Here is a 23495-nt window from a genome sequence, read left to right on the forward strand (position 1 = left end):
AAAATCCTAGATATCTATGCTTCCCATCAAAACAACCCTGACTTCTTCAGTTGGCTTCATCTAATAAGCCTATGACAGGAACCCTAAACCATCTCTTGGTTCTACACTAGAGTCACTCGAACCTCCATAGTAAGAGAAAAACAGCTCTAAACACAACACCTGCTCTAATAAGAAGCAATGGAGACATGTTCCAATGGGTAAGGATAAGAGTCTAGAGCAAATGCTTGACCAGGAGAAATTGCCAATGCAATCAATCAGATGAGGGGCTAAACGAAAGAGAATTGGCTAAAGAGCTAAACTCTCCACAAAGAGTGGTAGTTGTACCCTCACAAGCTAGTGAGGCTGTTCAGCAGGCCGTAGCTATGTCCCATGAGGACACACTAGAGAAAGAGAATGTTGAGGCCCAACCAAGCACATCAACGACTGACCTAGTTCATGGTCCTGAATCTTTAAAGGATACACCTCAATTGCCCAAGAAAAAGAGGAGAAAACAATGAAAACAATGGCAGTTGCAAGTGGTTGTAGACGCCAAGAAGATTGAGGCCAAGAGTGCTGAAGAGCTGAGGAATAAAGCATCGAGTCCACCCACCACGAATGAACCCATTGCCATCTCTCATAATAGTGGTGAAACCTTAGACACATCCGTGTGTTTTGATAAGTCAAAGCAACCATTACCATCTACGATTTCTTGCAACACTCAATCCACCAACAACATGACTTACATTGACCAATCAAGAGTGGATATAATACTGTCACAACAGGATGACAAAACTATACTAGTCACATCTGAGGAGAACCATGGAACAATAGCAACAAAGCCTCAAGAGAAACATGGAAACCCGGAGGACAGGAGCAATCTGAGCGGTGACTAATCTTGCTCATCTAGGCCTGAGCCCCCAACTATGCTAAAGCCTAGGGAATCTCCTAGAACCTTACATGAGATAGCAACTGAGCAAGCCCTCATTGAACATAGAAGTGTCACAGAGTGCTTGACTGAGTTGGATGCTAAACTCAAATTATTCAAATGTGCCTATGTCCCTGCCGACATGGGAACATTCCCTAGGGAGAAACTTGAGAAATATTTGTCATCCAATATCTTGGGAAGAGCAAAAATACCTTAACGAGCACTATGACAAGCTCCTACATGAATGCATGCGACTCATCTCTGACGAGGAAGCTGACGAGTTACACTTAGTTGTGACATTCAACGAAGTGCTTTGCAAACCAAATCTCTTCGAGATAGAGAAACTAAAGCAATAATCAGAGGGTCAAAGTCAATTTGAAAAACATTGATTTGAAAACCATGCTACAATGACCGAACTTGGAGCCCAGATTATGACAGTCTCAAAGGAGTGATTGGCCAAATGGCAGTCTCAAAGAGACTCACCGACCTATGTGTTGTCAACTTCCTTTCGAGTAGTGACTATCGTTCCGGGTATGGACTTAGCCAAAACTAGCCAAGAGAACTCTCCGATTGATAAAATTCTCACTGAGGAGGAGCTACATGTTGCGAGTAGACTTAGAAAAGGTATCATTCTACTCGATGTTGCAAAATATCTATTGTTTTAAGTAGGCTGCCATGATTACTAGATGCATGTGCCACACTCCAATACAATCATGAGTTCTACAATTGGTTTTTATCCTCACGAAGTGACATAGATTCATAAATGTGTACATAAATAAACAATGTGTTCTATGACTATGTATATATTAATACCAAAAAAGCAATGCCAACACACACACAAGCAATGGTAATTAAGTGCAGGTGACATGCATCGAGGTCAACACTATGGGATTCAAAAGTGATGTCTTTTTGAGCTGCACCTATTCATTATGATTGAAGCATATGACTTGCATGCGCTCTCATGAGTTATCAAGTGGATATAGGATGACACAGGTCTCTATATGAAAGCGTTCAATGTCCAAGTCACCACAAGACCGCCAACCCCACAAAGAGCCATTACACAAAAAACAACAAAAATACCAAGAACAAAGAGCCATAATGGAAGCCCTGTTGTGCTAGAAGAGAAAATAACCCTTGCAAAAAGCACACATTGCATTTGAGAATGGTCAAAAGCATAGTCATTGGCTACTCTCTCTTTCTTGGCCAAACTCTATATCTAGCTCACTACAGTCGCTACCTCAATTGTACCGATGTCTTCTATGTTACAAAAAGAGGTTAAAAAAATCTCAAGTGTATCTCTTCATCTCAACAACTGTTCCTTTAGCATCGAGGCTAGTAGCACAATCATCTTTGTAATATCCATTTTTCATAGCCTTGGGATTTGGACATTTCTCAATCCAAATGAAAGGTTGATAGCCTCAACGTATTGCATTGATTGTCTAAAAAAAGGGGGGGAGAAAAGAAAAAGAAAAGAAAAGAAAAGAAAAAGGCACCCACGATCATAGCACAGCACCTAGGGGTCCTCAAATTAGGTATGTCTAGTGACCTTGGTCAGCTAGCTCCATCCCTAGTCCCCTAGCCCTTTACACATCCCCCACAATTGTTCAGGGCACATCAAGGGAAGGACATACCTAGGGATCTTGTCTCGCCTATGGTTAGACATGTCACCATGAATCATTTGCACGATTCTTTTTTGCACTCCATCTCAGTACCATCACAATCAATAATGGTGAGTAAGGCATGAAAGACCATGGAAAGTACATTGTACTCTTCAAACAATACAAGTAGCCACCACTACCAAAAGTTAAGGCGTCAATGAGCTCAATTATGCTACATCGTGTTGACAAAATCACAAATGATGTCTCAACAAGCCTTCAAGTGTACTTCTCTTCAACTTCAACAAATTTTTCCACCCCAATGAACCCTTGCTTCCTCCACACATTGCTACAAGGAACCAAACCAACAGTCTTGTAACTATGTAATATCTAAGTATACACGTGCACTCACATAATATCTGTACCACAATCTATACACAGTTTGGGTCCTCAAGTGTAGGACATTACTCTTGGCTTGTCAATCTGTCTCCCAAACTAATCAAACTACGTCTTGTGCATGATAAAAAAACTTGCACTAACCCCTAGTAGGGAGAGACCATATGAGAGGTTTTCAATTGCAGGTATTGAAGACTTCAATGAAAGTATCGTTAGCTCCTCATCAACACTCAACTATGAACTCTTGTCCTTTATCATCATGCAAGCCCACCAAGGAATTGTCACGTGCAAAATCCCCAAAAAGCAACACATGTGCCAGCAATCAGTTCAATTCCCAACAAAGAACAGCCATGTCACCAACTCTGACAACCCTACCATCAGTCAACCAAGCCAACAACGTGCCCCCAATGACCTTCATTCGTACCACCACCAAAAATCCTCCAAGGCAAACCATAGATGTCCCTCACCCACGTCTTTGGTGTATATGCCAAAGTCTCGTACCTATGACGGTGAGTGCCATGGGACTGACACTCGTCTAGGAGAGGGATAATGTTAACCCTTAAATGAACAAGGTGAAAAATCTAGAAAATCTAAAGCAAAAGACGAAGGCGTGCCAAAAAAAATATGAAAACACAAGAAGTGTAAAAAAGTCCTAAATCAAGGAGAAAGGCGCACAAGAAAAAGAGCAAGTCAATACTTTTGTAAAAGAGAGCAAGGCGCACCATGATTTATTTTAAGAGTGACAGGCTCTCACACGTGCAAGTTGTAAAAGTAGATGGGTGGTAGGAAGGAAGCTAGGAAGATAAGAGGACAATGGGAGCAACTATGTAAAAAAGGGGATAAGGGGATGACCGCCCAAAAAGGATTTAGGGTTTTGTATATAAAGTTGAAAAATGAATGAGAAGCTCATTCTTGTATGTGGCCAAAAGTAGCTCTCCTCCTCCTCTTTTTCTTCTTCTTGTTCTTGCTTGCTTGAGCTTGTGCTTGAGAGAGGGAGTGTGAGGGAGTGAGTATGTGAGGGTGAGGGACCGTGGTGGAGAAGCTCTCCATCTTCTCCTCTTTTCTTTTCTTTTATTCTCTTCTCTTGTCTTGCTCACGGCAATGGAGCTTGGAGCGTGGAGCTTGAGGATTGAGCTTGCCTGAAGCTTGCACTTGGGTTGTGGAGCTACCGGAGTGCTCGGGAGAGGAGGAAACTTGATTGGGCATAAAGGTAAGCTCACTACACTCGTAGAGATAGATAGCACATTGGCTATGTGAGAGGTAGCCATTAGTGCTCAGCTTAAAATGCTTGAACAATAAACGATCTGTGGGTCTTGATGGTTGAGCTCGCCTCTACAAACACTATTGTACTTTGTACTTTTAGTCTCTTCCATGTCTACTCAAGATTGCATTTATGAGTCCAAGCTAACTATTATTGGGACCTAATTCACTTGAGTAATACTCTAAGTCATCATGCTTCCTGTCCATGAATTCCAACCACCATAGCTAAACCTTGCTCAAGGATCCATGTCTCTCAACATGGTATCAAAGCTATGGTGAGTATGGTTCAGCTTAGCTCATTGCTCCTTCAACTCTCCACAACCTCTAGTCAACTCAACTATACAAGATGATCTCATCTCTCACTCTATTTTCACTCTACCTTTCTTGATTGCCATAGCTAGCCAGCATTATGCTTTGTTGGAGCTCTTGGATCTCTTCAGCCAAGCCATATCTCAACAAGCTTTCTTATGGGGATTTGTTCCTTGACTCAAGGCACTTTAGATTGGCACCTCAATCCCTGACATTGGTGACCTCCCACTCCATTGAAGAAATTGTTGCTCGCTGCCCAGATTGCGCATGCATCTGATCATACAACTTGAACAACATGAATAAGCCACAATCTATCCTGTGGTCATAGGGCATTTGGAGATGGTATCTAAGCTCTCTTATTACCAAACATCAACCCCAATGGTGATGCTCAACCTGCTAGAAGGAGAAAACCAAGCCCCTGTCAAAACCCTAACTGTGGGGCAACCATAGACACTTTTCTTCAAGCTTATAAATCCCTTCACTTTCTTACTTCCTTTGGCTCAACCAAGTCACTACCACTCCGATTTACTATACCACTTAGTCTCTAGCAAGATTTAGATTTCAAATTACCAAGGAGGGGAGAAATCAACAACAATATTAAGCTTCAAGCATAATATCCTTTTGATACTCATTTAGTGTTGTTTAACACTAATAACTCTTGTGTCTCTTGAGACAATCCTTGTCAACTCATTTGCTGTTCTGATCTGATATATTTGGTGTTGATTTGTTGTTGCTCCTACCATCCAGTATGGGCAAAGATTCACCATCATGTCGCTTCAAAAGAACGTGCTTCCACACATGGTAGTCAAGGATAAAGCTAATCCTCATGAAGAAAGGTCTATGGCCAATAACTAGTGGATTGGAGGAGAAACCTAGAGATGTTGCTCTTGAAGTAGGATGGAAAAAGAGTGATGACAAAAGCCTAAGCAATAATCAAGCTCGAACTTGATGATAGTTATATCTACCATGTAGACACATGTGATACATCTCATGCTACTTGGGAATAATTGGACACATTGTTTGGTGCCCAATCTAAATCTTCAAAATATGGATTTTTGATTGAGTTTTTTCATGTTGGATACAAAGGCTAATACATCCCTTGCAACCCATCTTAATTATATGGAAAGGCTAATACATCCCTTGCAATCCATCTTAATTATGTGGAAAGTCTGCTAACTCAACTTGCAAGGATTAACTTAAAAATGGATGAAGATGTATACATTGGAGTCTTGCTTAAGAGTATTCCTCCAAAATTTGGTAATGTCTCCACCACACTAATTAATGTGTTGAATCCAAAGTTTAAAAACATCAACACATCACTTCTTGAAGAAGAGAAAAAGATCAAAGGTAAAGAAGATGTAAGCATTGCAAAGGAAGAAAAACTACTCTATGTCAACAACAAGTACAAAGGAAAGAAACATATTGTTTGTGACTTGTGCAAAAGAATTGGACACATTGAAATTTTTTTTCCATGCTATAAAAAGATCACAAAAGGTCTACCTTGTACTATCAAAGAAGAAGAAGACCAAGAAGAAGAAGACACTCAAGAGCAGAACAAGCCTCATTAGTCCTTCTATTCCCACTATTCAGATTGACTTTTTAAAGCCTCGTATGTACTTGGATTAATGCTCCAATCATAAGCCCTATAATCCTTATGTAATTAGTGCACTACAAACTCTACACACTTAGTGGGGCCTTGTGACAGCCTTTAGCTTTATATGGTTGTTTTTTTCCCACATCTACACTTAGCAAGGTTCTACTTATGACAATCTCTATATACTTAGTGTTTTTTTAAATGGTTGTGATTGAGGAGGGGTGTTGAGAATTATACATTCACACTCCTATGATAGCCTCTTTGTATGGAGTAGCAAGGTAAGGGACATGCAATAGCCTAGAAGAATTACCTTGTATCCCATAGACATAGTAAGGAAAAGCGGTACCATTTTATAACTATAAAAGAGTTGAATTGACAATCATTTGAATGCAATGCTTGTAATGAATAGATAGCTTGCTATATAAATAAGCCTTGTTGAACAAAATATGCCATAAATTTTGATAGAAGTATCCAAATAAATCATACAACATGTCAAAAACTTTACATGCTCACATTCTAGAAAGAGAATCAACTACCACATTGTCCTTACCCCTTGTGTGAGTGATGTCAAAATCATAATTTTGCAAGGTAGCTACCCACCTACACTACTTAGGAGTGAGATTTGATCAAGTAATGAAGTACTTTAGGACCCTATGATCACTCTGCACTCTAAATCAACTACCATACAAATAATGGTACCAATTCTTTATTGCATGAAGAATAGCCAACATCTCTTGGTCATAGACATGCATAGCCATATCCTTATTTGTAGGCTTGTGACTCTCTCTCAAAAGGCAATACCTCCATGATCTTGTAGCAATACAGTCCTCATACCATAACCACTGTCATCACACTATATGGTAAACTCTCTAGAGAAATCTAGGTATACCAAAGTAAGAACATATGTAAGAAGTTCCTTTAATTGATTAAAGCTTGAATTTGCAAGTGCACCCCAAAAGAAGGTTAGCTTATTCAACCTATTAGTCAAAGCAAAGTAGTGGTGGTAGGTGTTAGTCAATCTCTGACACATTGCACCTTCTTAGGATCAGCATGTATTCCTTTTTTTTAAACAATGTGCCCTAAGTACTCCATCTCTATTGGCATAAGGAACACTTGTTCTCCTTAATAAAGAGTTTGTGATGCCTCAATACATTAAAAACCTTTTGCATATGTAATAAATGATATTTTAGTGTCTTGCTATAAATTAGTGTCTCATCAAAGAAAACAAGGAAAAACTGAAAGAGAAAAGGCTATAAAATTTTATTCATTAGACTCTAGAAGATAGCTGAAGCATTGGTAAGCCCAAATATTATCACCAAGAAATGGTAAAACTCACAATCAATCCTAAAGGTTGTTTTAGCTTCATTACATACGGATATGATGATATCTTGATCTTCAATCAATTTTGGTAAAGAAATTAGCCCCCTTGAGCTCATCATGCAAATCATCTGCTCTGAGAATTAGGTGCATGTTCTTCATTGAGATCTTATTTAGATCCCTATGATCAAAACACATCTTGAATGATCCATCTTTTTTCTTCAGTAACAAGACTGGAGAAGTGTATAATGAAGAACTAGACTGCATGAAACCCATCTCTAGAAGCTCCTTGATTTTCTTGGCCAATTCTTCATACACACATTAGACAATTTGTAGGGTGGCTTATTGACTAGTTTTGAATGTGACTCCAAACCAATAAGGTAATCCACTCCTCTCTTGAGAGGTAATGAACTAGGTGTTGAGAGTGTAAACATGTGAACTCTCCTTATACTGGAGGGGGTAAGGATAGCTAAGTGTGAATGGTCCTGAGGTGAAGAGGAAACCCAAACCCTAGCCAGTTGATGCTATATAAACAACCCATGGATCTACATCAATTGATGAGTGAGAGTGACCTAAATTGTACTTTCATGAGCAACTGAATAAACAAGACTTGTTTTTGTACTTGTGAGCTCTTCTCTCTCTCTCTCTTGTGCACACGTCAATCTTTGCTTCCACTTTGTTTTTCTAAATGATATTAGAGCCATATCTGATCCTTCAGCTTCCCTCAACCTCTTTACACACATAAGTGCACAAGAAGATCCTTTTCCTTCTCATTTACCTTCTTTTCCACCATAGCCAGCTAGACCCACCTTTGTTGGAGGATCTAGGGAGAGCAAAGGAGAGGATTTCAGCTCATGATTCCTTCTGGAGATATTGTCCTTAGCTAAGGGCACTTTAGCATGTTGCATTAAATGTGGGGATTAGGTGATGTGGAGAGCAACATTGCTCAATTCCCAGGAAATGGCGTAGTTTGGACAATGTGAAGTTCCAGAGCATGGCATGACCTATAGGCGGTGCAATCTTCTTGGATATCATAGGGCTATTGTAGCCCTTATAGTGGACCATCTTCACGTAAGAGGGTTTGTCCTAATTCTTCTCCTACTGTCTACTGTGACCAAAACCCTAATTGTGGGTTTTGTGGCAGCCATAGCCAAGAAGCTTCAAGCTTCCTATTTTTCACTTTTTTCAATCTGGGAATCATTAACAGTGATTTTAATAATTGAAGCACATGCTATAAAGTGTATTTCTGATTTCTAAATAGCTTCAACACTCGGAGGACATCATAAGCTCATCGAGAAGCATTCTCTCAACATCGGTAATCAGTCAAGTATCTCACCATGCTTGACAAGGTAAATACCTAAACGTCTCAATCTTGAGATGAGTCCTTCTAAGCACTGAAAAGGCCTTTAGTGACATTAGTGCTATTGCCATATGTTGAAACATGAATATTGATGTGATTGAAATCTCCTCAGACTCTTCACCAAGTGTCGAAGTCATTAATCGACCTTGCTCAACCAAATGTTCGTACACTAAACCACAAGGTGGAGAGGAGATAGAAGTACAATCAAAGTTCACCTCTTTGAAACCTAAGAAAATAATAAAACTTAAATCAAGGGTTGTTCGAAGGAAAGGATTGCCAAAATCTTACCTTGAGATATTACATATGTATGATTTCCAACCTTTTTCATCCTTACAGTTTTAAAGCTAGTTATCATTTGTAAGCCCATCAATTTTGTTAGTTGATATGTACTTGGCCATCTGTAAAGGACTAGACATTGCCATTGTCTAGGGCAATAGGTAAGACCTTCCTATTATGGCCATGGCTTATGTAGATGTAAGGCCTCAAATTCGCAAGTTTAATGGAAAAGATTTCCATCCCTGGCAAGTCCTAGTGAAATATAAAACGATGGAATGGGGCTACTGGCCCTTCATAAAAGGGACCAAAGTTATTGATACATCAAATCCCCTTGATGTAGAAGACGATGAAAGAGCTCATGCCATTATCATGCTTCATTTGGATGAATCCCTGATTCGTCATATTGACCAACTCTCCACTGCCAAAGGAGAAATGGATGAGCTTGAAAGACTCTATGGTGCTACAGGGAAGAACTCCAAGATTTTTCTAAAGATTGAATTTTTTAGCTTGGAGTATAAAAAAAGAGAAGACCTAAGTAAGTTTATTTCACATATGAAGGGGCTCATGGCACAACTGGCCTCCGTTCAAGCACCAATTCATGATGAAGATGCCATTGCCATCCTTTTGAAGTCTGTAAAGAAGGTCTTTCCAACCCTTGTTACTACCCTTACCAATATCCCTAATCCAACTTTGGCAAGCACCATCCAGTCATGTCTAGATGAAGAGAAGAGGAACCATAATAAAGGCACTTCAGCATCTACTTTTTGTGAGAAAGTGTTAGTTCGTACAGTTTCTATAAAATATTCCTTCTATCAGAAAAAAGGGCATATTGTAAGTAATTGCTGGAAGAAGCACCTAGAAAAAATGAATTGCAATAAATGCAAAAAGATTGGGCATATCACTAGTAAGTGTCCAAGTATTCCAGAACCACCTAAGAAATTGTAGGCTAACTTTGCCTCCCAATCCACTGAAGATAAACTCTTTTGAGCCTTGTTAACTCTCTACCTATAACCATCTTTTGTAGCCTAATTTATAAAGGCATATCATTGTGGATTAAGGGGGGGGAATCCAGTCATGATTTATCCAATGCCACTTGGTATTGAGGGGGGGTGTTGAGAGTGTAAGCATGCGAACTCTCCTTATACTAGAGGGGATAAGGGTAGCTGAGTGTGAATGGTCCTGAGGGAAAGGGAAAACCCTAGCCTTAGCCAGCTAGGGCTATATAAATAGTCCATGGGTCTACATCAATTGATGAGTCAGAGTGACCCAAGTTGTACTTTCATGAGCAACTGAATAAACAAGACTTGTTCTTGTACTTGTGAGCTCTTCTTTCCCTCTTGTGCACACTTCAATCTTTGCTTCCACTCTATTTTTCCACACTAGGCACTTCAAACAAATCCTTATATTCCTCACTAGAGCTTTCAAAGCTAGATGCTTAGTTGAATTCTTGGATTTATCCTCAACCTCTTTATTTAGATATAAAATAAAAATTTTAGAGCACTTCTTATACTCCTTCTTGAGTTGCTTTATGGTAATAAGTTGAAAATGAGATTTACTAGGGATTCCTTGAAGCTAGATAGGCTGCTCATGAATGGCAAACTCCATGTGCAACTGTAAGAAATGCATTGAAATATTTCCTAAGGACATTAGTCAATCACACACAAGTACAACATCTATGGGTCCCATTTCCAATGTAATTAGGTTCACCTTTGCTTCATAATTTTCAGTCAACTATATGGGAATGTGTGGATGCATTTGAGGGCTAATATCCTCTTCACCATTAGATATTTGCACTCTTATGGATGCTATAAATAAGTGGGAAACTAATGCAACTTGTTCACAATTGGCTTATTTATAGAATTATGCATACTACCAACATTTATTAGGATAAACACATCCTTTCCATGAATGGTACCCTTCATATGAAGTGCATTAGGGATCTTAGAACTTGTCCAAGCATATGTGGAAATACAACAAAGATAGTGGTAGCAATAAGTAAATCTGTCCCCAGTAGGGTCAAATTGAAATCCATCAACAATCTCTTAATATTGATTTGGATGAAGATCCTCATCATGCTCTTCAAATTTATATTGTGTAGTCATGGTTGGTTCTTTAATGGTCTCTTAATCCATATCCTTGAGTACCATGATATTGTAATTTTTTGGATTTGATATTCTTGTGAGTGCACTTAGATGCATGATTATTCATATATTTTTCACCGCATTTGAAACATAGACCCTTCTCTTTGTGCTCTCTAAAAAGATCCATAGGTACGAACTTGCCATTTTTTGTTGAATTATTTATGGGTATTATCATCTTGCTTAGGCTCTTGGTTGATTGTTGACTTTGAAGCACTTTGCTATCTTGAAGCATTGAAAGTAGGGTATATAGAGACTTTGGGGCTATAAAGTAGGGTATATATAGAGACTAAAATCCTTTGTTGTCTAAAAGAACGCCTGCATGGAAATATCCTTCTTGTACTACAAGCATACCTGCCAAAACCCCTAGTAACTATTCATCTAAGAAACTATTCAATGCCTCTCAATGGATATTGAAGGGCCATGTGATAAATTGGAGTGTAGGCACCTTTTCTCTAAAATGAACTAGCACTTCATGAAAGTGACTCAAGGTAATGTTGTTAATATCACCTATGGCTCATATTTGTATGTCTTTCTTACTTTCTTAGCTCCTTTAGAGGATTTGCCTATCCTATTGTTGCTAACCCTTTTGCAGCACCTTTGAAGCATCTTGATCCCATTCCAATGGATATTGATACTAAATTTTGCACCACCTTTGGTGATTTCATACGTACCAAACACTTAAAATGGGTCTTTCATTCAACAACTACTATAGTCCCTCCTATTTCTATCCTTGCTACATCACAAAGTTATCTTCTTGCCTTATTAACTATACAAATTTGTTTCTAGCATAGCGTGGGAGTATAGTTGAAGTAACGTATCCCTCCCTCCATGGCCTTGTGGTAGGCAATTCTATTCCATTTCTATGTAGGGATATCTAGTCTTCTATTGAGTTAACTTATATCTCATCTTCAAAAATTATACTCTTCCATTTATGTTGAAATACACTAAACCATTGATGATCTTCATGCCAGTCTAAACGATGTTTTCACTCAATTAACTTCCACTCAAGAGACTTTGATTGATGTTACTTGCCAAAATCAGTTTTCAAGTAAATTTTTGGAAGCTCAGAAGGCTGAGATAGCTTCTCTATAAGCATAAATTATTGCACCATAGACTCAACTAGCCTTTGTAACTATTGAACATGATACCCTTGCTCAAGAGTTTTAAACTTTAAAGTCTCAAATGACTACTTAGGATGTCGATCTACAATCTACTAGAGCCACTATTGTAATTAGGCTAGGTAGATTCAGGATTTGCAATAATAGTTAAATCAATTCCTTTCAGCTCCTCAATAAAGTCCAAATGTTCTACTAGTTCATTCACTTCCTTTAGTAGATTTTGTTGCTCTTCCACGTAGTGCTTCTTTTTGTCCCCTCTTTCAAGCAAAGGTTGAAATATTGCAAGATCATGTGGATATTCTTCATGGTACTTTGAGCATTTTGTGGATTTTATTCCCCCAAATGACTCTTTCTAGATCCATTATTATTAACAAAGATTAGCATTTTCTAGTAAGTTGTCTACTATGGATCTTACTACCCCAGTGGAGGGATGATGCTTGGTCATCTTCTTTGTTGACTAAGGTGCTTAGAATGGTACTTGAAGATTCTATTACTACATGCTAATGTCCTTCATGTATATTAGAGGTGATTTGATTATTCTGAATGATGATGGTTTCATGGTATATGGGTGAATCTGCCATCCTTCAAGTAGTTGTATATGTTTGTCACCTTAAGTTGCAAATTTATGAAGCTTTTCAATCTTATTTGTCTAATGTGAAGAGTTATTCTCAAGTATCTTAGCATCCTCTTGTGATTTTTTGGTACTTAACCAATACCAAGGAAAAGCCCAAAGGATCAAAACCAACTAAGGATGGATCTATTCTCTTATCTTTTCAACATCCATTGTTTGATTCTACTTTCTTTGAGGCCTATTCTCATTGTTCTAGGTCTTGATGTACCTTCTTTGATGATTTATTAGCAGTTTTGTCATCATTATGAAGCTTATCTTTCTTTATTTTAGTCTCAATCCCATGTTATTCCTCCATTATTATTTCAACCTTTCCATGAATCCCACATACCTAATTTTACCCCTTGTGCTTATATTGCTAATCGTATCTTTTCATCTACTCCTCCTATTCCTTCACCTATTTCCCTTGTTCTATCTACCTTCCCGATTTATGCCTTAACCGCACTTGTTTCCAAATCAATGTGTCTTCCCAAATCCATTTTTTTATAATTGTCTTTGTTTTATGATTTTTCCTATCCCCTTCTCCATTCATTAGCCTCAGTACTATTTTCTCCTTCCAATTCCCTTCTCTCTAATCCTCCTCAGTTCTACTTGGGTATCAAGGATTTGATTCTACAATGCCTCATCATCGAGCATGGAGCCTAAAAGATTCATTGAATGGTCCTTAAGTTAATTGGCCAATTATTCTAGGGTGTTGAGACACTCTAGTTAATGCCTTCCATAATTATCTCTAATTCACATGATTTCATTCTGAATCTATAGATCTTTTGTTTGACTAGCTACCCATTTTTCATGGTATTTGGCCTTTATGTACAAATACCCTCATGGTGATCAAAACAATGTGTCAAATCTTTGTTTGAATGTAAATGTGGATATTCATCTTAAACAATTGGATATATCGTATTTTCATGCTTATTCATTTTCTTACCACTATATTGTCATGTTAAAAAGGATGTGTTGTTTGCAGTTTCTTCAAACCCGTCCTCCATCTTTTACAGATGAGACTCATTCTTTGGAGTGGTTCAAAAACCATCAAGCTTTCAAAAGGAGAATTTTGTATTGAACTTTCCTAATTGTATATTCTTTTTGAGATATAATGCAAATATCATTTTCCCCTAGTTTGGGATGCCATTTAGATTGTTGTGAATGTATATCTATCCTTTATGTATGTGTGTGTGTGTGTGTGATCCTCTTTGAAAGTGTGGATTTTCTGGAGGATCATGGTATTCCATAACGATAAGCATGATTATGGTGGTTAAAGTTGGACATCTATATGCTATTTTTGAAGATGGAAATGTGAAAGAAAGCTATAATATCCTTTAAAAGTTTGTTTTGATACATTTCATTAATGATTGATGGTTAATGGATAACTACATTTTCCTTCCATTCCTATTTAAGATACATGTTTTTTTGAAGATTTATTTAGGGTCATGTTCGCATTAGTGCTAATAAATTCTAGATGGAAGGATAACTAGCTAGAAGGGTTTTATTCAACCTCTTTCCAAAGCCACAACGATGCTCCCTAGGTAAGTGTGGGGATATGCTATATGCTTGAAATGATGATTTTTTTAAGGTTAGAAGGCCACAAGGATGCTCCCTAGCTAAGTGTGGGGATATGTTAAATGCTTGATTTTTTGGCTATTTTTGAAGCTTTCTTAGCTATTTGATGGGAATTTATGTGGGATTTTCCTCTTTTATGACTAGTTTTGATTGTATTGGAAAGATTTTGGATGGATTGAAAGCTCATTGTCATTTTTGTGTGGTTTACAATGTTATGATATGTTTTGTTTGACAACTACTAGGTCCTATTTGGTTCTAATTGCTTCTTGAGAGCCATGTTTCCCTTCTGTTTGAGGTCTTATGATTATGGATGGATATGTTTAGTTGTGATTTGAGACTCTTTGGATGGTTTTTGATTGACTGATATGAGATTTGTATTGACTATGTGATTTCATTACCTTTTGTTTGCCTTTTCTAGCTTCTCTAAGCTCTTGTACGTCCTTGCAACCTTCTATATATATCTTTATGGGTTCCATTAAATGGGTTAGCACCTTAGAGATGTCTTACTTCCTTAGAAAGAGGTGAATAGAAGTGCTTCTTAGATTTTTGATCAAAGAAAGTAGCAACTGAAGATTGGATCCAGAGTTGAAGACTATGAGAGCATGTGAGAGAATGATTACTACCTTTATCAAACTTGGATGAATTGCTTACCTCAAGCCAACCATTATTTACCCCTTTCATCAAGGAACTTAAGTTGCATGTTAATTTCTCCAAGTAAAACCCCATATCTTAGCTATGTGGATATTTTCACTTGTTTATTTGTCATTAGCAACTCCATTTGATAATTGTGTATCAAATTGTTAACAAACATTGGACTTGTGTTAAACCACATAAAGCTTTTTGAGAGATGTATTCATTGATGGACTCTTAATCATTGGAATATGGTTATATATTGAGGATTCCATCATGGAGATACAAAGAAACCACAATATGATCATGTTGTGCATAGATTGAAGCAAGGATCAAGTGATCATTGAGCACCTAGCCTATGCCTAATATTTTACACGTTACTGGTTAGCTTGCCATGCATTCCAAAGAAATGGTGCTAGTTTAAAAAGAAGGAATATAGTGAGCGTTTACCTTGAGCCATTAAAAAAAAAAACATGGGTATTACTCAATGAGAGAATGTTCACATCATGGAGGAGTATATGAAGTGGTATGATTTACAAATGTGTTCTATAAGGACCTCCTTGGGTTCTCCACTATAAGAATTGTAAGGTAGGAAATAACATTACTGCAATCATCAAGATGCAACAACTTGTCATTTACTCTACATAATGAACAATACTAAATTTGGTTAAAGCTACATGGAAGTTGACACTTAACCACACTTAAGTAGTCCCATTGTGGTCTACAACTTGGACTATTCAATAAAATAATTACTTATAGGAAGTTATATCAAGTTGATGTTGATTTCATACTTGGTTGTATATAGTGAGCCATGGCCATTTAACAACAGTACGTAAGTCATCTCACCATGGTCCACAACTTGGACTAGTCAATAGGAGATCTACTTGTAGGAAGTTATATCAAGTTGATGGTGATTTCATACTTGGTGTTGTAATCGAGCTCAATGCTAGTTTAATATAATCCTTAATAAATGGAAGCACAAGACATTGAGTATAGCTTAGTTTCTCTTCCATGTTCATGTTCCTCTCTTTCACATCTCAACTTGTGAACAAATCCACACTCAAAATTAGATTATGGTATACTATGTCTTCTCCCAATGTAGGATGAATGAACATTAGGCTTTCATGAATGTAATTAGTAGAGATCATGAACTTATGGTGGGAAATGTTGATACTTACAATGCTAAAAATGAAGGGACCTAAAATATCAAGGGATATAAAAAGTTATTTGCTCTCTTACCCAAGTGGGTCCTCCCCCCTTGGTAGGGCCTCTTGGATTCTATCAAGCTATGTTGTTCATCTTTACTATTAGTTAACGAGAGGTGGGGAGTGGGTGCCACGTGGCAGCCCCCACCTCCCGCACAAGAAAAAAAGAGAACGCGAGGGTGGGTGCCACGCGTCCAGCACCCGCCCCCGCTTGCAAAAATCGCGCCCGCCCCGGCGCGAAGCGCTGGACTGAGTCTAGGTGTGGAGCGCCTAGTTTAGCTTATGAGCTATCATATTTGTCGATAGGAACTATGCGAATGTGACTATTGCTTGCTTCTTTGGGCTGACATATAGAGGGGGTTGGCCGCCTCTCCTCTTTGTGGCATTCCAATGTGCATCTTATGTTAGAAACAAAATAAAAGGTTGGAAGTTGGAACTTTGCAAGTGCACGTAGCCTTTTTGACTTGGAAAAGGCTAAGGATTAAAGGTGTGGCATGGAGAGCAATGGAGGGTCCTATCACTAAAAGAGATAGATTTTTTAAAGGAGAAAGAGAAGGTACAGCAAGAAAAACTACTCGATCCTTGCTGTTTGAGGAGCTTTCCCTGCATGGTAAATTCCTTTGTTGTTGGTTTTCTTGGGTTATTTTTGAATAGTTGATAAGATATGTTAGCTGTTTCTGTGATTCAAAATTCAAGTAATGCACATATTCCTCCTACAGCCTTGCCAAAATGGACGAGCTTGGCAATTGAACAAAGTGAACCCCATTTCATTATATCTTTATCCCACACACCATGAAGGTCTGCAGAGGAGCTTCTTTGGCCATGGCTGCCGTCTTCTTTCCATGGATAATCAGCGATTTGCTAGGTAGAATTTCCATGGGATCCGCAGATACTTTCACTTCCGATACCGGGAATAGGATCTGTACACATACACTCATGCGCTTTCACTTCCGATACCGGGAATAGGATCTGTACACATACAATCATACATTTTCTCAGTACTGTGATTCTGTCAGAATCCTTTCTTCCTCTCGCCTGATTGTTTATGGTCCTCTATCAGGAATGAGCTCAGAGACGAGGCAGCTGGTTATGTGCCAGGATGATCAGTCTGCGCTGTTTCGACTGCAATTGAGGGAGAAAGGTAATCAAAATGCAGAGAGGTCCACGGCCGCTACGTTAAGCGCTATGGTGTGAGTATATTTCTGCTGGCTGCGGCGAGTAGGGTAATGGATTTAGCCGCCCAGCAGCGGGAAAATTAATGTAGCTGTGAATAATTGTTATCCGGTGAAAACGATGGCAAGTGCAGGGTCGAATTTGCAGTGGGCTTCTGACGAGCAATGGAAGGTAAAGGATGGTGTGGGGCTGGTAGAAGAGAATCTGATGCAGATAACCCACGACGACGGCGACGACGACGATAAGGAAGAGATGCACCCCGCGGACGCCCTCCTTCGAATGCGCCACGCCGACGCCACACAGTCTTACATCCTCGGAGGGTATTAGAGGTTGTTATGCTTACAACCACCCTGCATCGCTTCTTTTACACAGATATTAATCTACTACATCAAAAATCTTCAATCTAGCTTCTAAATTATCGCTTCTTTTTTCTTTAAAAAAATAAAATAAAATAAAAAATGTGTGCCGATTGGCTGTTTTTATTATTTGCCAGATATTCATTGATGGGTGCCAGATATTCATCGCTTCTTTCTACAAGTATAAATCTAGAACACCAAACTTTTGTCTATCTCTACATGTTCTAGCGTGTTATTGATATATTACCACCTCATTATAGTTGAGATATTTTCTCTTCGAGGCATCTTTGACCTACAATATATTGCTTCATTACTAAACATTATTAGTACCAACAAGGTTGTATAGTCATCCTTCTATAATTGTTAGCTTGTATAGAAGTTTAACCTTCTTGTTCAGCTACAATATCCATTAATGCTAATACACACGATAATTTTCCTAAGCATTCATTACAAGCTATAACATGTTGCTCTTCATCAAGTCTAAATTAGTCCATCTATGTGGCTATCATACTTGCACATTTACCACATAAGTGGATTTGACCATATGAATGTTTCATTAGGAGGACAAAGAGAGGCAAAATGAGAAGGAAAGGAAGCTTAGGAATTTCCTATTGTAAAAGCATAATATATAAATCATCCCCCTATTTAAAGAACTATAGAACATCATTACATGCATTCCTACCTCACTACTCAAAGTTGTTATGTACTCCATTCGTAAATTATGCATATCTAGGATGTCTAATCATTCCCAAATGTGTCCTATTATTGTCAATATCAAATATATCAATTCTCCTTGTAATGATTAAAAATTCATAATTCCGTGTTTGAAAAATATCCATGCATTTGGATGAGGAAATGGGCTAGAATGTTGTACATTGTAATGATCGAGTGGTTATGGTAGAACTTTTTTGTTAGTCACTTTGTCTATGGATAACTAATAGATCTTGAAAGCTAAAAAGGCTTAAATTAGTAACCACTAATTGGAACTTGAAGATGGCCATTTTGGAAAAACTATATGTTATTTGAAGGTGAATGTCTAAAGAGGCTGAATAGTCAATTGTGGCATTGTAGCCAAGTCTTATGCTTAAAATATTTATTCCCTTAGTTATAGCTTCTATATTGACTTCTTTATTCTGAATAGGGCCATTAAGGAACTATCAAATTTATATTACATGGTACTACTTGTAAGCATACATGATAGCAATAGTGAGTGTGAATTTATAAAACCTTCCATGTAAAATCACAAAGAGATTCAAGATGCAAGCAAAACTTGTTTGTCAATGTGAGGGTATATCATTTAGAAGATGACGAAACAATTAAGTCACTTGTAACTTTATTTTTTTAATATCTTCATACCTAGCATTTTCATTTCTATTTTAAAGGTTATGTTAATTGTCTTAAAATGAAGAATCCATGTTCGTTTAGCTCCCATTCATTTGCTTAACCTAACCATTTGTTAATTGAAGGTTGCAACTGAAAGTGCATTAAGGCTAGATGGTGAATGATAAGCTTCAACCCCAATGTCAAGAGTTCCCTATCCCTAAGGTCGCACTAAGATAAGGCACCATCTTGAATGAACAAAAATTTTGAGTTATGTAATTAAACAATCACCACTCCTAAATGAGAGAACAATCTTTGAATGATTTGATTAACACAATGTATACTAAGCTTACCTCAATCACTTTTACTAGGCCAAACAAGGGTACTCATATTTCTCAAATGTGTGGTTAGAACATAGCAATTATCAAGCCACAACCCAAGGTGCGACCTTGATAATCACTAGTTAACATTCTTCAACTTCAACAGGGGCCAAAGAATATATGTTAGGAGAGGGGGCTAGATGGTTAGTGAAGAAGTCATTCTAGAGTGGTAACCAAGTAGCATTAACTTCAAGATCCTTGGTGCGCAAATCGGATGATGTATGCGTAGTGAACGCCGGAAGGTCCCCAAGAACAAAGAACTCTACTAAAACTCCATAAAGCAAGAAGAGAGTTTGCACGACATGAGACAAAAAGACAAATTGGGTACAATCTTCCCCCATGCCTTGTGTGAGTGCTTCACAAGGCATTTATTTATAAATTTATTAATCTCCAAGCTAAAAAATAGCCCAATTTACAATTAGCATGCTTTTGGCTTTTGTGTTTGCTTTTGTCCAAATAAAGAATAAATCGGCTGGGCATCCCAAATATCGGGATGTGCCCAAATACAATGTCCAATAATAAAATATTTAAATCGAGCGTCTATGTGCATACACAATAATAAATGTTTGTCCAACGCTTTAATAAATAAGCGCGCCTAAATAAATATTAGTGCCACACCTTTAATGATAAGGCACATGCCCATAAAAAATGAAAATTTCATCTAGGTAATCTGAATACACACCATTGCCCGATGCTTCCCAATGCCACCGTTGCTTGCTCTACACATCAACTAAAGCATTCCCAACTGTTAGAAAATAATAAAATTAAATCGATAAAAATGAATACCTAGCAGTCTATTGCTACAAAATAAATAAATAGGCTGGAACTTTGTCCTAACCTTAAGTTAATACGAGTGCACTCTAAACTCGTAAACATACATTAATTTAATATGTATTTTGCGAAATCACCCGTTGTGGAATCACCCATGTGCACATTAAATTAACATGATACCCGAAAAGGATAGATGTCCTCGTCAACTTCTCGCACAAGGAATCCACCTTGTGTACGAGTCTCGGTAAATAAATATAGTTTTACGAAATCCACCGCAAAAGCTCATGGAATCCACTGAAGAATATGCCTCATGGCATTTGTTTTAACTCCTTTTTCTCATTATGATTTTATATATATATATATATATATATATATATATATATATATATATATATATATAGAGAGAGAGAGAGAGAGAGAGAGAGAGAGAGAGAGAGAGAGAGAGAGAGAGAGAGAGAGAGAGAGAGAGAGAGAGAGAGAGAGAGAGAGAGAGAGAGAGAGAGAATCAAAGTCTAGTGTGATACCTCATATGGATATAGTGGAGCTAAGAGTCCAAGATACTGAATATAATTATGATAAGTTAATCACACTTGGAATTCATGGTTATCATGAAATGTTTGATAGGTATCACATTCTATATTCAATGTTAGATTGTATAACTTCTATTAATTTTTTATTTCTTCATATAATAGTATCATAAGTGCAAAATAAATTACAACACAATTTTAAGTCAAAAACATAAAAATATTACAAGTCTTTATTGAAATCATACATCATTGAGGGTAGCCAAATATTTGACCTTATTACCCATCCCATTCAATAATACAAGACAATTGCAACATTATCTCATTGAATGCACGACCAAATGACTATTACTCTATTATCTTAGTGTATCCCATTAGGACATTATTTGGCCAAATTCATGACTAGGTGTCTATCAATATCCCAAGAAGAAACAGAAGATGTCATAACTAAAAGGTCACATCTATGTGGAGTTCACCATACACACCCTTGTCAAATTCATGACTAAGTGCCTAATTGAGAAGCAACTTGTGTGCATACCCATTCACAAGACTAAGGTGTCATGACATGACATGTATATGTCAAATACATGACATATGCCAATCTATGTGTCCAACACAATACACATATATATAAACCCTAACATAGGAACAATGATTGCATGTCATGCATATTGCATGCCAATCGATGTGCTTCCTCTTGCTATGCATGTGTGCGTGGAGTGTGCGAGCACATACAATGAGTGACAAGAGAGGAATAATGTATATATATGTACCTATACACAGTGAGTGACAAGAGAGGAATGCCTTACTAGTCCTCATCACATGCATATGCTAGGTTCACAATGCATGCCAATGAGAGGGCTCCCCTTGTCACACAAAGCATATACTTGCATGCATACACACACATAAACACATATTGAATGGTAAGAGAGGACTATCTCATGACATGCATATGCCAAATGCATAATGTATGCCAATCAGTAGGCCCTCCTACCATGAGAGAGAGAGAGAGAGAGAGAGAGAGAGAGAGAGAGAGAGAGAGAGAGAGAGAGAGAGAGAGAGAGAGAGAGAGAGAGAGAGAGAGAGAGAGAGAGAGAATCTCTAGAAGCTCTCAATGAAATCCCAATCGACCCTCAAAATCCTTCTTAATAGATTTGGGAGCCATTTTGATTTTAATTGGGCACAATAAGCTCATTGGGTTATATATTTTTCTTACTAGACCTCACAACAAAATAAAAGACCCTTGTGAGCTTTTATCGATTAGTAGATGACTTGTGACTTGCTCAAGGGTCAACAAAAATAAGCGTAAACATGTCACCATAGTAATTATTTACATAAAATTTTAAGTACATATGAAAATATGCAAACTCTACCAACATGTTATGAGAATGTGGAGCATCCCATGTATGTGTGAACATAAAAAAAGATTCTCTGTGGGGCTTAATTAATCACCTAGAGTATGGTTTAACAAGATTGAAGAAATCCTAATAGGCCAATTTATCATTTTTCATAGATTTTGCGGGCCACTTTGGTTTTAATTGGTCCCAATGAGCTCATAAGGCTATATATTTTTATGAGTGGATTGGCGAGAAAATAGAAAATCCTTGTCCTTGTTGTGAATCATCCAGTCACTTATGACTTACTTAAGGGTGAAGAAAAATGAGTGTAATTAATATATCAACATGGCAATGATTTACATAAATTCTAGAGCAATTGTATACATATGTGATCTCACTCACTTAATGTGAGAAAAGTAGATGGAGGTTTGGTTGTTATAGTAATCTATATAGATGCTTGGTTATTATAAGTGATAATGATAGCGGGATTGTTGATGTCAAGAGCCTCTTGAAGTGAAAATTTGAGATAAAGGATTTGGGTGAGTTGAGGTACTTTCTTGGTATTGAGGTGCTAAGATGTGATGATGGTATATGGTTCTCCGCAAAGACAATATGGCATGGATACATTATCCAAGTATGGTATAAGAGGGTGTAAGTCTCTTTTAGTGCCATTAGAGCATAATTCAAAGTTTGGTGTTGATGTTGGAGATGGAGAGAGAAGAACTTACTATGCTTTGGAAGATAGTATAGGGTGTTTGATTAATATGACTATTACAAGGCCAAACTTAAGTTATGATGTTGGGCTTGTGAATTGGTTTATTGAGATACTTAGGAAGCTAGATGCATTCTAAGCTACATGCAAAGTGGTATGGCTTCAAAAGTTATTGGCTAATTTGGATGTGTAGATAGATGCCCTAGTTTTTGTAATTCATAATGACAACATGAGTAGCACAAAATTGGCTAGGAATCTTGTCTTCCATGCCATGAAAAAACACATTGAGATGCATTGGCAATTTGTGAGAGAAAGAAGGTATTTGCAAGTGAGATCAACTTGATGTACGTCAACACACATAAGCAAGTAGCTAATATTTTCACAAAGACATTGAGTGTAGAAAATTTTGAAGATTTTGAAGCTTATTTGAAGTTGTAGAGATGCACTTGAGCTTGAGGGGAAGTCTTGAGATGACAAGCTCAACGAGTGTGGACATTGATAATAAACTACCTAGTTAGATGGGTCCACACATCTATGCGTAGCAAGTCAGTGGTCTGTATGACCCTCACATGGCCATTAACTCATTACTTATTACATTTGGTTAGTTACATTTACATTTACCTATACAT

General features: G+C 37.7%; 1 protein-coding gene across 2 annotated transcripts; it reads left to right on the plus strand.

The window, feature by feature from the left end:
• Positions 1-16961: 16961 nt before the first annotated feature.
• On the plus strand, positions 16962-19529 carry LOC148012304 (uncharacterized). Of its 2 annotated transcripts, XM_087669007.1 has the most exons (4): positions 16963-17158; positions 17354-17434; positions 17600-17795; positions 17960-19529. In XM_087669007.1, the coding sequence occupies exons 1-3, from the start codon at positions 17086-17088 to the stop codon at positions 17791-17793; spliced, it is 348 nt and encodes a 115-aa protein (XP_087525133.1). In that variant the 5' UTR covers positions 16963-17085; the 3' UTR covers positions 17794-17795; positions 17960-19529. The 2 variants fall into 2 exon arrangements, with proteins under 2 accessions (XP_087525134.1, XP_087525133.1); XM_087669008.1 differs by lacking the exon at positions 17960-19529 and having other exon boundaries at positions 16962-17158; positions 17600-17936.
• Positions 19530-23495: the final 3966 nt, after the last annotated feature.

Source organism: Lygodium microphyllum, chromosome 27 (assembly GCF_053477565.2).
Source record: "Lygodium microphyllum isolate KBCC chromosome 27, Lygodium_microphyllum_v1.1.10, whole genome shotgun sequence".
Taxonomy (NCBI): domain Eukaryota; kingdom Viridiplantae; phylum Streptophyta; class Polypodiopsida; order Schizaeales; family Lygodiaceae; genus Lygodium; species Lygodium microphyllum.

Bases quoted from the DNA above. Each gene is read 5' to 3' on its own strand.
- LOC148012304 (XM_087669008.1), top strand. From the start codon at position 17,086: ATGAAGGTCTGCAGAGGAGCTTCTTTGGCCATGGCTGCCGTCTTCTTT. The intron at 17,159-17,353 runs GTAGAATTTCCA...GTCCTCTATCAG, and splicing joins GATAATCAGCGATTTGCTAG to GAATGAGCTCAGAGACGAGG. The intron at 17,435-17,599 runs GTAATCAAAATG...TGGCAAGTGCAG, and splicing joins ACTGCAATTGAGGGAGAAAG to GGTCGAATTTGCAGTGGGCT.